General features: G+C 48.1%; 1 protein-coding gene across 2 annotated transcripts in view; it reads left to right on the plus strand.

Annotated features, from left to right (window-relative positions):
* The window catches only part of ABAT (4-aminobutyrate aminotransferase), an 85,719-nt gene that overhangs the window by 50,056 nt on the left and 21,102 nt on the right, over positions 1–14,561 (plus strand). For both annotated transcript variants that reach the window (XM_004020759.6, XM_042239901.1), the window contains exons 3-6: positions 2,737–2,834; positions 5,064–5,093; positions 7,335–7,452; positions 10,422–10,471. In XM_004020759.6, the coding sequence (XP_004020808.1) occupies positions 2,737–2,834; positions 5,064–5,093; positions 7,335–7,452; positions 10,422–10,471 (296 nt within the window). The remainder of the gene's footprint in view (positions 1–2,736; positions 2,835–5,063; positions 5,094–7,334; positions 7,453–10,421; positions 10,472–14,561) is intronic.

Here is a 14,561-nt window from a genome sequence, read left to right on the forward strand (position 1 = left end):
TCAGCTGCAGGTCCCACTGCCGACTGCCTCCACCCCTGGTATTCCTGCTTTCCAACCCCCATGAAATTGCTACAATGTGATGTCAAGACATTTTCTGGAGAAAGGAAGAGAGGACTTGTGTGTCCTCATGAGAGAGTGACTTAGAGAATGACTTACTGCTTATAGATTTCCCACTTTCCCCCTTCTCTGGAAACAAAGGAAGATCAGCAGGTTAAGAGCCCTATTTATCCAAATAGACCTGTTGAATGCAGGTCTGGTTGGAATCAGTCTTGACCAGTAATGCTGAGTTCAGGCCAAGGAAGCGAGAAACAGTTGAGTGTGTATGCGTTGGCTTTTTTTTTTAAGTCATCAGTATGGTCCGTGATTTTTAACTCTGCTGTTGGAATAAGATCTTTAGGAATTCCTTTTTCGTTGTAAGATCAAACAAAAGATAATAAAAGCTGGTATCTTCATGCCTGAAAATAAGGGTGGTATTGGATTTTAACTGGATTTTGTGTTCAAAGGGCTCCACTTCATTGCATAATTAATTCAGAAACCTTCTTTGATATTCCAAGCAATTATGAAACATTAAGAATTTATGTTTTCTAATATCATGGCTTTTTATAGATTGGCAGGTCGTGTGTGTGTGTGTGCATGTGTGTGTATGACAGACACTAGCGTGTTTTAGTATTTGTTTCCCCTCCTGTGTAGTGCAATAAATAGCAACTATCCCTCAGGGTTGTGTAAAGATGAAATAAGATCACATACATGATTTGTTTTTCTTTTTTTAAAAAAAAAATATTTATTTATTTTAATTGGAGGCTAATTACGTTACAATACTGTGGTGGTTTTTGCCATACATCAACATGAATCAGCCACGGTGTACATATGTCTGTCCATCCTGAACCCCCCCACCTCCCTCCCCACCCCATCCCTCTGGGTTGTCCTAGAGCACCGGCTTTGAGTGCCCTGCTTCATGCATTGAACTTGCACTGCTTGTCTGTCTTACATATGGTGATACACACGTTTCAGTGCTCTTCTCTCCAGTCATCCCACCCTCGCCTTCTCTCGTGTAGTCCAAAAGTCTGTTCTTTACATCTGTGTCTCTTTTGCTGTCTTGCATACAGGGTCGTTGTTACCATCTTTCTAAATTCCTTGTATATGCGTTAGTATACTGTATTGGTATTTTTCTTTCTGGCTTACTTCACTCTGTATAATAGGCTCCAGTTTCATCCACCTCATTAGAACTGATTCAAATGCATTCTTCTTAATAGCTGAGTAATACTCCATTGTGTATATGTACCACAGCTTTCTTATCCATTCATCTGCTGATCGACATCTAGGTTGCTTCCATGTCCTGGCTATTATAAACAGTGCTGTGATGAACACTGGGGTACATGTGTCTCTTTCAATTCTGGTTTCCTCAGTGTGTATGCCCAGCAGTGGGATTGCTGGGCCATAAGGCAGTTCTATTTCCAGTTTTGTAAGGAATCTCCTCACTGTTCTCCATAGTGGCTGTACTAGTTTGCATTCCCACCAACAGTGTAAGAGGGTTCCCTTTACACCCTCTCCAGCATTTATTGTTTGTAGACTTTTTGATGGCAGCCATTCTGACGGGTGAAGATCACATACACGATTTATGTGAAACATCTTATTGTTTAGTCACTAAGTCATGTCCGACTCTTTCTGACCCTAGGCACTGTAGCTCCCGCTGTCCATGGGATTCTCCAGGCAAGAACAATGGAGTGGGCATGCCACACCACTTTCAGGATCTTAGCTCCCCAGCCAGGGATTGAACCCTGGCCAGGGCAGGGAAAGCATCAGAGTCCTAACCGCTGGACTGCCAGGGAATTCCCATCTCCTGGATGATCTTTAATTGACACAACTTGGAGCACAACTCGAGGAGATGCCTCTGACCTCTAGTGGCTGGAGGCCAGGGATGCAGCTAAACATCCGATAGCACCCAGGGCAACCTCCCACAGCAAAGAGCCATCCAGCCCACAATGCCAGCAGTTCCAGGGCTGACAAATTTGAGTCTATATATACATATGAAGGAGACACAGGTTTGATCCCTGGGTTGGGAAGATCCCCTGGAAAAGGAAACGGCAACCCGCTCCAGTATTCTTGCCTGGAAAATTCCATGGACAGAGGAGCCTGGCAGGCTACAGTCCGTGGTGTCCCAAAAGAGTCAGACATGACTGAGCGTGCACACACAATACATATAGATATAGATTAATTTTTTTTACAAAATTTGGATAATTCTTATTATGGATACATAATATTCCCAGTATTCTACTGTCCATGAAAATGGTGGGACATGGCACATTCTATTTACTGACCCTCCTTTGTTGGATATTTAGGCTGTTTCCTCTCTGTTGTTGTTAGAAATAATGCTATGGTGAATATTTTTAATCTACATCTTTTTGCACTGGTCCAGTTATTTCCCGGATGGATCCTGAAAACTGAGATTGCTCAGTCAAAAAGACTAGGAAGTCGGCATCACCTTAGCCTCACGACAGTGGGATGTGAGCATGCCTGCTTGCCTACAGCATCACGGGCAGCAGGCTTACCCACTTCTTGAACTCCTCAGGGTGCTTGTGGAACCCGTGTCTGACCAAACTCAGAGTTCTGGGATCGTCAGGCTGGCGTGGGTCTCAGGCTCTGGCACTGCCTCTGTTGGGCACTCCCAGCGTTGTAAGGGCAGGATTCTCGTATCCTCTGTGCTCAGGGTTTTCTCACCACCTCTGTTTACTGCAGGTTCCAGACACATCAGTCAGGCTGCGGCCAAAGTCGACGTTGAATTTGACTATGATGGACCTTTGATGAAGACGGAAGTCCCAGGGCCTAGATCTCGGGTGAGTTGAGCACACTTGAGTGGTGTGTTTCAGAAAAGAGCGAAAAGGGCCCATGGGGCAAAAACACAGCCATGCTGAGGGCCCTGTATCCTTAGCTGCTTTCAGAGAGTTCACCGTTAGAGATCCAGAACTTTAAACCAGGCCATCCTTCCATAAGAAGTCAAAGAAGTCTTTTTAGAGGATATGTTCGGTTCAGTCCAGTTCAGTCGCTCAGTCGTGTCCAACTCTTTGCGACCCCATGAATCACAGCACGCCAGGCCTCCCTGTCCATCACCAACTCCCGGAGTTCACTCAGACTCACATCCATCGAGTCCGTGATGCCATCCAGCCATCTCATCCTCTGTCGTCCCCTTCTCCTCCTGCCCCCAATCCCTCCCAGCATCATAGTCTTTTCCAGTGAGTCAACTCTTTGCATGAGGTGGCCAAAGTAAGTTATCAATTGCTGTAATAGTGCTGCATAACAAACAGTCCCAAAACCTCATGTTTTGCCATACATCAACATGAATCAGCCACGGTGTACATGTGTCTGTCCATCCTGAACCCCCCCTCCCACCTCCCTCCCCACCCCATCCCCCTGGGTTGTCCCAGAGCACCGGCTTTGAGTGCCCTGCTTCATGCATTGAACTTGCGCTGCTCGTCTGTCTTACATATGGTGATACACACGTTTCAGTGCTCTTCTCTCCAGTCATCCCACCCTCGCCAAGTTGCTCATGCATCCATGGTTAACTGGCAGTTGGGTAGGCAGCTGTGTTGGGCTCATCTGTGTGCCTGAGGGATGACTGTCCACCAGCTGATCTAGGTTAGGCTAGTCTTGGGTCGCTGTGGTAATGTGGCTCCGCTTCATGGGTCTCTCATATTCCAGCCAGGCAGCCTGGGCTTGTTCTCACGGTGATGGAAAGGAGTGCTTGCCCTGTGTCTCTTGAGCCAGGCTCCCCACTGACCTACCATTACTTCCACCTTGTTCTGTTGGCCAAAGCAAGTTACATGGCTTGTTTCTGAGTCCAGAGTCAGGGGCTGGGGCAGAGCAACCCACCAACAGTGAAAGAACCTGACTGTGTGATGTGGCACAGGGCATGTATGGCAGATGCCTCTCTGAGCTTGACCTTAAAGGGCCACAGGGAGCAACTGGCAGGAGTGTGTTCCGTTCTGGGTGAGGGGAATGGTGACAAGCCCGCAGGGGGACAGTGCATGGTGTGCGAGAGACTTTGGGCAGCTCAGAATCCCTGGAGTAGATGTTAGAGACACAGACAAATGTGGCGAGGGGTGTTGCGGCTTCTCCCCAGAGAAGCTACAGAATCTGCATACACCACACTGTGCAGGTCTGGTTAGCCTTGATTCTGGGTCCTGAGTCCAATACTGTTTCTAATGTTTCATCTAAAACATAACAGTGTAAACCTTTGTCATACAAATTTATTTTTTCTCTGCATATTTTGCAGGTTTTATCCACACACAGTGTCTTTGTTTTTTAAAAGTCAAAAGATGTTTCTTTTGACATTGAAACTATTTAATTAACTAGAAGTCTTTGTGCTCATGTAAATGATTGTAGCTATTTTGCATGGTCTTTTGCTAACAAAAGAAGACTTTTTTCATGCATATCTCTATTGATGAAGGGTGAATTTTAATTTAATAATAGTAAAATAGCTGGAATAAATTTCATATTCTTATCATGAATATTATTCTGTATTTTTACATGGAAATATATGATGTTATGACACTAATTGCTAAAGTTTACTTTCTGTGACTTCTTTTCAGAAATGAAATCCTTGTAGTAGTAAAACCCCTAGTTTATAATTCCCAGCTGCTATGTACAATTGTACAAGTGATTCATGGAATGTTCAGATTATAATTATAAATGGTGCAGATTTCTGTTTCCCTAATGGTGTGTTAGAGCTTTTTTTTCCCCTAAGTAAAAAAAGAACCCATGCTTTTCTGGACGTTAGATAAATATCTTTAGCTCCATTTTTTGTGGTTAAATATTTTAGTTTACTTGATTGTTATCTTTGAAGTGTCCGACCCTCCAGCCTGTCTGTTGTACTGGTAATTGAACTGGCAAGAATCATTTCCCACCAACTATTTCTCTTAAGGATTTTAAAAAATATGTATAAGATTGTTGACTAACTATTAAGTTACTGACATGAAGGGGGAAAAGCCCCAAGACTGGGAAAAAGATGAAAGATTTTAAGCAAGTGTATGTCCTTGCTATGATGCTTTTTTTCTTCTCTTCTGCAGGAGCTAATGAAACAGTTGAATATAATTCAGGTGAGTGGGGATGAAATAGCCATCCTACCTTTGCTTCTTGGTTACAACTTAATCTGTGCTGATTCTTTTTATAAAACATGCTTTTGTTCTAAACGTTCTTTTTCCCTAATTTCATCTGTTATTTCTTCTTTGACTCATTGGGTTTTTTAAAAATATTTATTTAATTTTTTATTTGGCTAAGCTGGGTCTTAGTTTCAGTACGCAGGATCTTAGATCTTTGCAGCGTGGGGGATCTTTAGTTGTGGCATGTGGGATATAGTTCCCTGACCAGGGATTGAATCTGAGCCCCCTGCCTTGGGAACATGGCGTCAGCCACTGGACCACCAATGAGTGGTGTCCCCCATTGGTTATTTATATAGTGTAATTCGCACATTGTGGTGAACTTCCCAAACTTCTGAGATTTCTAATCTCCTTCAACTGGGGTTGGAAAACTTATTTTGAATGATTTCAATCCTTGGAAATTTATTGACCCTTTTTTATGGCCTGGCATGTGGTCTATTCCAGAAAATGTTCTGTATGCGCTTGAGAGGGACGTATATCCTGCTGTTGTTGGGTGGGGTGTTCCACACGTGTTTGTGAGATCTGCTGATTTGAGTGTTGTTCGCATCTCTTTCCTCGTTAGTCCTCTGCCTGGTTGTCCTATCCGTTAGTGAAAGCCAGGGACTGAAGTGTCTAGTCTTATAGAATTATCGTTTCCCTTCAGTTCTGGCAGGTTTTGCTTCATGTATTTGGGGCTGTATGTTAGGTTTCCCAAGTGGCTCAGCGGTAAAGAATCTGCCTGCAATGCCGGAGACATGGGTTCGATCCCTGGGTCAGGAAGACTCCTGGAGGAGGGCATGGCTACCCACTCCAGTACTTTTGCCTGGAGAATCCCATGGGCGGAGGAGCCTGGTGGGCTGCAGTCCATGGGGTCGCAAAGAGCCAGACGTGGCTGAGCAACTAAACAACATCAGCTGCTTACATGTTTGTGGGCTTCTTTGTGGATGGACCCTTCTGTCATCATAAAATGCCTGTCTTTACCTTTAAGAACGTTTTGTTTGTTTAACCGTTTCATCTGATATTAGCATAAAACATCCAGCTTCCTTATGATTACTATGAGAATCATGTATCTTTTCCTATCTTCTTACTCTCAACCTAATTTGTATTCTAGAATCTAAAATATATCTCATGTAGATGACATATCACTGAATCTTTTAATCCAGTCAGACAGTTTCTGATTTTTTTTTTTGACTTGCCTAATCCATGCACAATTAATGTTACTATTGATGTAGTTGTATTTACAGGTTCAGTTTTATTTTCTGGTTTTTTAAATGTATAACATTTGTTTATTTGGCTGCACTGGGGCAGTGACATGTGGGATCTAGTTCCCTGACCAGGGACTGAGCCCAGGCCCCTTGCAGAGGGAGCAAGGAGTCAGCCACTGAACCACCAGGGAAGTCCCCGGTTTTATTTTTTGTTCTCTTTCTCTTGTCCTTTTTTGTTCCTCACCTTATTTTCTACTATTTTTTTGGTACATAATGTGAAAATCTTCTAGTATACCATTTGCATTTCTTTCACTATATAATATATATATTATATTATCAATATATAATCACTATCATTTTTTAGTTTTCTTAGGCCCTAAGACTTACCATATACATCTTAACTTTCCAGAATTTTCTTCAGATTTATTTTTCAATCTTTTCTGTTGGGATAAATAAAACACATACAGAAAAAAAAATCATCAAATACAAATCCACAGCATCATAAACGATTTTAAAGCAAATCACCTATGTACTGATAATTACCTGCAGGGCAAAAAATCCTGCACTGTCAACAACCACAGACACCATCCATGTGTCTTTAAATGGTCAGGACATGGTTTGCACCCAGGTCTCCTGCACTGCAGGGGCTTCCCAGGTGGCGCTAATGGTAAAGAACCCACCTGCCAGTGAGGGAGACATAAGAGACACGGGTTTGATCCCTGGGTCAGGAAGATCTCCTGGAGGAGGGTGTGATAACCCACTCCATTATTCTTGCCTGGAGAATCCCATGGACAGAGGAGCCTGGTGGGCTACAGTCCATGGGGTCACAAAGAGTCGGACACAACTGAAGTGTCTTAGCAGGCATACTCCTGCATTGCAGGCAGATTCTTTACTGTCTGAGCCATCAGGGAGGCCCTTTACTTCAGCAGTTCAAGCTTAGTCCTGAAAGACTGAGGGTCTAGGGAATTTCAGTGATCCAGTCTCTTCTTTCCCCAAGAATGCAGAGGCTGTGCACTTTTTCTGCAATTATGAAGAAAGTCGAGGCAATTACCTGGTGGATGTGGACGGCAACCGGATGTTGGATCTTTATTCCCAGATCTCCTCTGTCCCTATAGGTAAGAGCTGGAAAATAAATCCTTGGATGGAGCTTCTCTCTCCATGCTTATCTGGATTTCAGTCACTCCTTCCAAGAGACACATCCTTGTGTTCGTGGCCAGATACTTCCCTCAAGGGCAGAGAAAAAGAACAAGTCATTTGCAGAGGGTATATTACAAAAATAACTTTACATGTCTTTTCTCATATACTCCTCCCCCAAAACCCGACAAGTATGGGTCTGGGTGAATATGCCTGTTTTGTAGGTAGATAAGCAGAGCTTGGAGAGGAAGCACAGGTAGGCTGTGATGTCCAACATCAGCAGTCTTAGGACTCCTGGAAGAAGGTCGGAGGTGGGGATTCAGTGACAGTGGTTCATTAAGGGAGAGCTGGAGCGGGTGGAGGGTTGGCGCGGAGATGGGGGAAACGGGAGGGAGAGAAACAGCAGAGAGCAGAGGGCAGGTGAAGAAGGATGAGGTCTCAGCCAGAGACCAGCCACAGCCTGATTCCATGGGGCGGAGGGGGTGGGGGCTCTGGAATGTGAATTACACCCCAAAGTCAATCCCAGACCAAAGTGAAGAGGCTGATCTGTTGGTTCCCCTGGGCCAGTCGGGTCATTGCGCATCAGCTGCCAGAGGGAAGGATGTGTCATCTTTCAGGCAAGGCGGCTTCCATTCATCAGGGGCAATTTGCCGGAGGAGGTGGCTGGAGCCACTCTCAGTGTCCCCCTCCCCCCAGCATACAGGCACACGGAGCAGCTGGGAGAGGGGCGGCCAGCCCAAGAGAGTGTCTCTCTCAGCAGGCTCGCCTCCTGGCCATCCAGAGCAAGGCTGTCCTACTGCAGAAGGGGGAGGCAGGGCTGATGGGCACATGCTGTTTGTGGCTTGGCTGGTCCATGTTTCTTTGGCCGATGGAGTCCTCACGGCATCCGCCGGTCTGTAGGCTGAGTATCTGTGAAGCCTGTCCGTTCGTGGATAATCCTGGAGCATTCACAGCTCCCCACCCGCCTCCAGCCCCCTCCGCTCACCCACTTAGGGTCTTTCCGCAGAGATCCACCCCTCCATTAGGTTTTTTTGCCAAGTTGGGTCCCTCAAACCTATTTATTTCCCTTGAAGATGAGATCCAACAACAGGCAGATAGATGACTCATTGTTTCTGCTAAGTTCATCATTCAGAGATGCCTTGGCCTCTGATGGCGACTTGGAGTCTGAGATTTACGAATCTGTCTCTCCACATCCTACCAGAGTGAAAGGGTAAAATCTCGCATTATCCTGAAGCCATGGGCCCGTCTCTTCCTGGCTAACCCCTACATCCTCCCCAGCACCACTCAGGGCTCCTTCAGGTCAAGTCCCCAGCAACCAGCTTCTCTGTGGGGCTAGATGAATTGGGCTGATCAGACTGGCAGCAGTTGTTAAAAGACCAGAAGTTCTAGGAGTTCTAGAAGTCCCCGGGGGCTCAGTGGTAAAAAATCCACCTACCAATACAGGAGACACAGGTTCGATCCCTGACCCAGGAAGATCCCACACGCCCTAGAGCAACTAAGCCCGTGTGCCCCAGCTTGTGAACCCAAGCTCTGGAGCCTGTGCCCCGCAACGAGGGAAGCCACCGCAAGGAGAAGCCCATGCGTCACAACTGGAGAATAGCCCCAGCGCTCCCAAACTAAAGAAAAGCCTACACAGCCACGGAAACCCGGAGCAACCCAAAATAAATACATAAATAGGATTATTTTTTATAAAGACCAGAGGTTCTGAAAGTTCTCTTTCTGGCCACCTTTATTCCTATATCTGTAATTATTGAAATAATTTTTTTAAACTAATAATTATTGAAAATTTCCTGTCTGGCATAGTGTCTTCCAAGGGCTTCCCAGGTGGCCCTAGTGGCAAAGAACCTGCCTGCCTGTGCAGGAGCTGTAGGAGACTCGGGTTGGATCCCTGGGTCGAGAATATCCCCTGGAGAAGGGAATGGCAACCCACTCCAGTGCTCGTGCCTAGAGAATCTCATGGACAGAGGAGCCTGGCAGGCTACAGTCCATGGGGTTGCAAAGAGGCTGCTGAAGCAACCTAGCCCACATGCATAATGTCTTCCATGTTCTCTCATTTAATCCCTACAACCATCCTATAATGTCAGATCTTTTAATATCACCTCAGGCCCATCAATAGGGAGTCAGGTTTCAAGCAGTTTCAGGGTTCCCCCGGCCGTTTCCAAGGAGGCTGAAGGTTTGCACCAATGACTCTGCCTCCTAAGCTTACTTCTATAATAGCAGCCTCCAGACAGCTGCCCCTGCCCTGCAGTGTGGGCAGGGGAGGGAGGGGGCCCATGATATCAAAGACTTGGGTGTGCAGGGACTTCCCTGAGGGTCCAGTGGCTAAGACTCTGCGCTTCCACCACAGAGGGCACAGGTTCAGTCCCTGGTCCAGAACTAAGATTCCATCTGCTGCTCGGTGTGGTTAAAAAAAAAAAAAAAAAATCCAGGCGTAGGATTTCCTGATCGGAGGGGCTAGCTCTGCTCTCATCTTTCTTTCTGAAGCCAGTAAGAAAAGTTGCATCTGTGACTTAATGTGATTCCCTGACACTGCCTTTATCTACTGAGGCAGAAAAGTCATCAACATCCAGGCAGCATGGTAAGAGTCAGAGCCGAAAGACCTCTGGCCACAGGTCAGTTGGAAAACCCCCCAGAGTGTTCCTTCCTTGGGAAACAAGCAATTCCCAACCTTGGTCCCGGCACCCCTGGGCATGGGGTGGGTGGTGGAGAGACTGAGGAAGAGTGTTAATCTCTCTCTCCCCTGGTCCTCACACCACTGCCCCAATCTACACCCTCTACCTTCCACAGAGTGAAGTTATAGGGCTTTTCCCAGGCAGGGCCCCAGGAATGGGCCTTTGTGTGTGAAAAGGGTTGCAGGGTTGGAAGGGAAGGCAGGGAGCAGGCGATGGAGTGAGGGGCAGGGGACCCCCGGATACGATGCTGGTCTCTAACGGTATCTTCCTCTCCCCAGGTTACAACCATCCTGCTCTCATGAAACTTGTCCAACAGCCTCAAAATATGGTGAGTGCCCGGGGTTGTGTTCATGGAGATTCAGAGGGTGACTAGGGCAGCCTTTGGAAATGGTCCATCCATTCAGTCCTCCCTGAAATATTTGTTGAGTCCATACTGTGTGCTAAGCCCTTGGAGCGCCTCGCCAACACGGCGCCCTGCTCCCACAGAGGCACAGTTAACCACACACATAAGCAGAGAATCACAGCCATACGAAGCGCTCCCGAGCGAGGCAATCAGTGCTGTGTGGGCACAAGACAATGATCGTGATATTAATGAGCAATAATTAAGAGTATAATACGTATAAACACTGTGGCCGGCACAGATCGAATATTGCCAAGTCTCTGAGGCGGCTACTGTTGTTATCCCTGCTTTACAGATGAGGGAGCTGAGCACAGAGAGGTTACGTATTTGTCCAGAGTCACACAGCCAGAAGAGGTGCTGGAGATAAAGAACCCAAGGGAGCTGGGCTTTTTAGGGATGGACGGGCTGGGGGTTGGGGAAGAGTGGTCCCTGTAGGGAGTGGAGGGTGGGAGGGAGAGGTGCGAGGAGCTTCAAGAACAAAAGAGCCAGGCAGGGTCCAAGAGTGATGGGGGGGCAGGCAGGGGCCGCGGGCAGCTCCTCATCCCGGGCATTGCTGCCGTCTGGAGCTGGATTCTGCTCGGTGGCGGGGGCCGTTGACTGATGACGCTGGCCGTAACACACGCAGGGAGGTGTGCACACACACTAACAGCACTGTGTGTGTGTGTTTAGCCGCTCAGTCGTGTCTGACTCTTTGCGACCCCAAGGACCGTAGCCACCAGGCTCCTCTGTCCACGGGGTTCTCCAGGCAAGAATATTGGCGTGGGTTGCCATGCCCTCCTCCAGGGGATCTTCCTGACCCAGGGATAGAACTGAAGTCTCCTGCATCGCGGGCAGGTTCTTTACCATCTGAACCACCAGGGAAGCGTACTACTGAATGAATTTTCCCCTGTAACCCAGTGTTTCTCAACTTTTTCTTCCTATTATCACTCGCTTTTTTTCCCTTTTTTGGCTGCACCATTCTGCATGTGGGATCTTAGTTCCCCAACCAGGAATTGAACCCACAGCCCCTGTGGTAGAAGCACAGAGTCTTAATCACTGGAACACCAGGGAAGTCTCTCCAGAGGCTTTTTAGACATTATTTTCCTAACTGTCCTCCCCAACCATGAAACTTTAATACCACCCTGTTTTAATTTCCTGTTGCTGGCATCACAAACTACCACCAGCCTTAGGGATTTAAGACAACAGCCATTTGGGGTCTCACAGATCTTGTGGGTCTAGAATCCAGTGAGCAAAGCTGAATGCTCTGCCTAGCAGCTCACAAAGCTGAGGTCAGCTCTTAGCTGGAGGCTCCAGGGGAAGATCTGCTTTGGGGCTCATTCAGGTCGTTGGCAGAGTTCGTTTCACGTGGTCCCTCCACCATCAAGCTAGCAGTGTATGATCCAGCTCTCTTTGTATCCCTTCTCCGCCTCTGCCCGAGGTCGCAAAGGGCTCATGTGGTTGCAGTTAGCCCACCCAGAAAATCTAGGACTGTCTCCTTTCTGAGCTGAATAGGAAGCTTAATAACATCTGCAAAGCCCTCTCTGCTGTGTAACATATTCACAGTTGTGGGGATGGGATAAGAGTAGGGTATCTTCTTGGAAGCCATAATGGTGCCCACAACACATCTATGATACATGGTGTGTATATACGTATGAAGAAGTGTGAAGCATTAGTCACTCAGTCGTGTCCGACTCTTTGCGACCCCATGGACTGTAGCCCGGCAGGCTCCTCTGTCCATGGAATTCTCCAGGCAAGAATACTGGAGTGGGTTGCCATTTCCCTCTCCAGGGGATCTTCCTGACCCCGGGATCGAGCCTGCATCTGCTGCATTGCAGGCAGATTCTTTACCGCTGAGCCACCATGGAAGCCTCCCCTTACTTCTAACAGCACATGGACAGAATCGTACTGCGTGTGCCCGTTATCACGTCTGGCTTATTTCACTCAAAATCCATCTGGAGATGTGTCCTTGGTAGCCAAAGGGCATCCATCCTCCCGGCTTTAATCGTTCCACTGTGTGAACGCGCTGTAATTAGCATCCTACCTACCTCGGATGAGCATCTGAGTCACCGCCCACAAAGGCCACTGCTGTGGACCTTCCAGTGTGTCTGTTGGTGACACAGTCATGCATCCCACGATACAAGGTGTAGATAAAGGCAGTCCACCTCTGCAGAAGTGTGCACACATGGTCAGCCTCTGCAGATCCCCAGATCCCCGGACAGTTCTCCCTCTGGCCACTCCCCAACCCAACCCCCACCCCGAGCGCCACGTGTCATTAGAGCGTCCATTTTTCTCAGAGTGTGACATCATGTCCACACATAAGGGGTGTGATTCCCAAAAAGAAATCAAAGAAAGACAGGACTGAAAGCCTGACCCCGGCAGGAACCAACTCCTATTGGTTTATAGTATTTGTATACTTGACTGTCTCGGGTCTCAGCTGCAGCCCATGGATCTTTGTGCGTCATGCAGGATCTTTGGTTGCAGTGCATGGACTTCCTGGGCTTCCCCCGCCCACCCATGGTTCGGTGGGTAAAGAATCTGCCTGCCAGTGCAGGAGCTGCAGGTTCGATCCCTGGGTTGGGAAGATCCCCTGGAGGAGGGCATGGCAACCCACTGCAGCATTCTTGCCTGGAGAATCCCGTGGACAGAGGAGCCTAGCGGACTACAGTCCATGGGGTCACAAAGAGTCAGACACGACTGAGCACGCACATACTCTAGTTCAGCGCGCAGGCTCTTCAGCACAGGCTCAGTAGTTGGGGCAAAGCTCCACGTCATGTGGGGTCTTAGTTATCCAGTGAGGAATCGAACCCATGTCCCTGCACTGTAAGGAGGATTCTTAACCACTGGACCAGCAGGGAAGTCCCCTCTCCAGCCATAAAGAAGCAGCAGAAGATAACAGGAAAGAACTCAGCTCCTCTTTACCTGTGGGCCGGTGTACCTGCCTGGGAGGGACCTGGGGATGGTTCTCACCTTCGATGGGTTGACAAGTTCCGGGGCTGCTCTGGCAGAAGCCTCGTCCCCCCCACCCCCCAAACCCAGGGTGTCTGGCGAGGCCTGTTGGTGTCTCCAAGCGTGTGTTTACATTCAGAGCCCGGCTTTGTTTCGAAACGTTCTGCGGATCCCAGATGCCTCAGCAGTTGGTGCTAAAAAACTCTGTCAACAAACACGCCAGACACATTTGCCATGTCAGCTGCCTCCGGAGGCAGAGTGGCCCCAACAGCATGTGATTTCCAGGCCCAGGGATTCTGATTTGCGGGGGCAGGGGGGTGGGGAGTGCCCTGTGTCCACTTATCCCTGCCAAGAACCTGGACACCACCCCTCATCCTCCCTTCCCCCACCCAGGCGGGGACCAGTCCTAGCTCCCCCTCTTCCAGTTGGAGTTTCCCATCAGCACCTCTCCATCACTCCCTCCCACCTCCATGTCTATTCTCACCTCCTCCAAACCATCCTCCAAACTGCTCTGTGCCTGGAACCCTCTCCTGGTACCCACTGCCTTCAGGATGCCTCCCAGCTCCTCCTCCTCACGTGCAAAGCCCTTTGTGATCTGGCTCCTGCTTCTTCAGCTTCATTTCTTTCTCTTTTTTTTAAAATTAATTATGTCGTTCTTGCAGAGGACTGGGTGTGGGGCAGGGAGACTGGCACAGCCTTAGAGAAGTGACCGTTGACCACCACAAGCTCAGCAGAGTACATCTGAGGCGTCAGACGGGACGACCTTGATTGACGTCTTCCAGACTCTTAGCAACAGATGTGCTCAGGTGGTGGTCATGGTGTTTTACCTGTCCTGGGCAGGCTATTGCCAAGTCATTGAAGTCCTGAGATGGTGCTTATCAACCCTTTCGTACCCCAACCACATCATCTGTAATTCATGTGCCGGATCACCTGGATCTAACCAGTTGCAGTGAGAACTTCTTATGTCCCCGGGGCGGCCTCATCACACTGCTCACGGGCTGTACAATAATCACTGGTCATTGCCTGTGCCTGGTCACTGCAATGAATGATGAATGCTGACTGGCATCCGTGGTACTTTGGCTGGGCTGGCCGT

The sequence above is a fragment of the Ovis aries genome, chromosome 24 (assembly GCF_016772045.2).
Source record: "Ovis aries strain OAR_USU_Benz2616 breed Rambouillet chromosome 24, ARS-UI_Ramb_v3.0, whole genome shotgun sequence".
Lineage (NCBI taxonomy): Eukaryota > Metazoa > Chordata > Mammalia > Artiodactyla > Bovidae > Ovis > Ovis aries.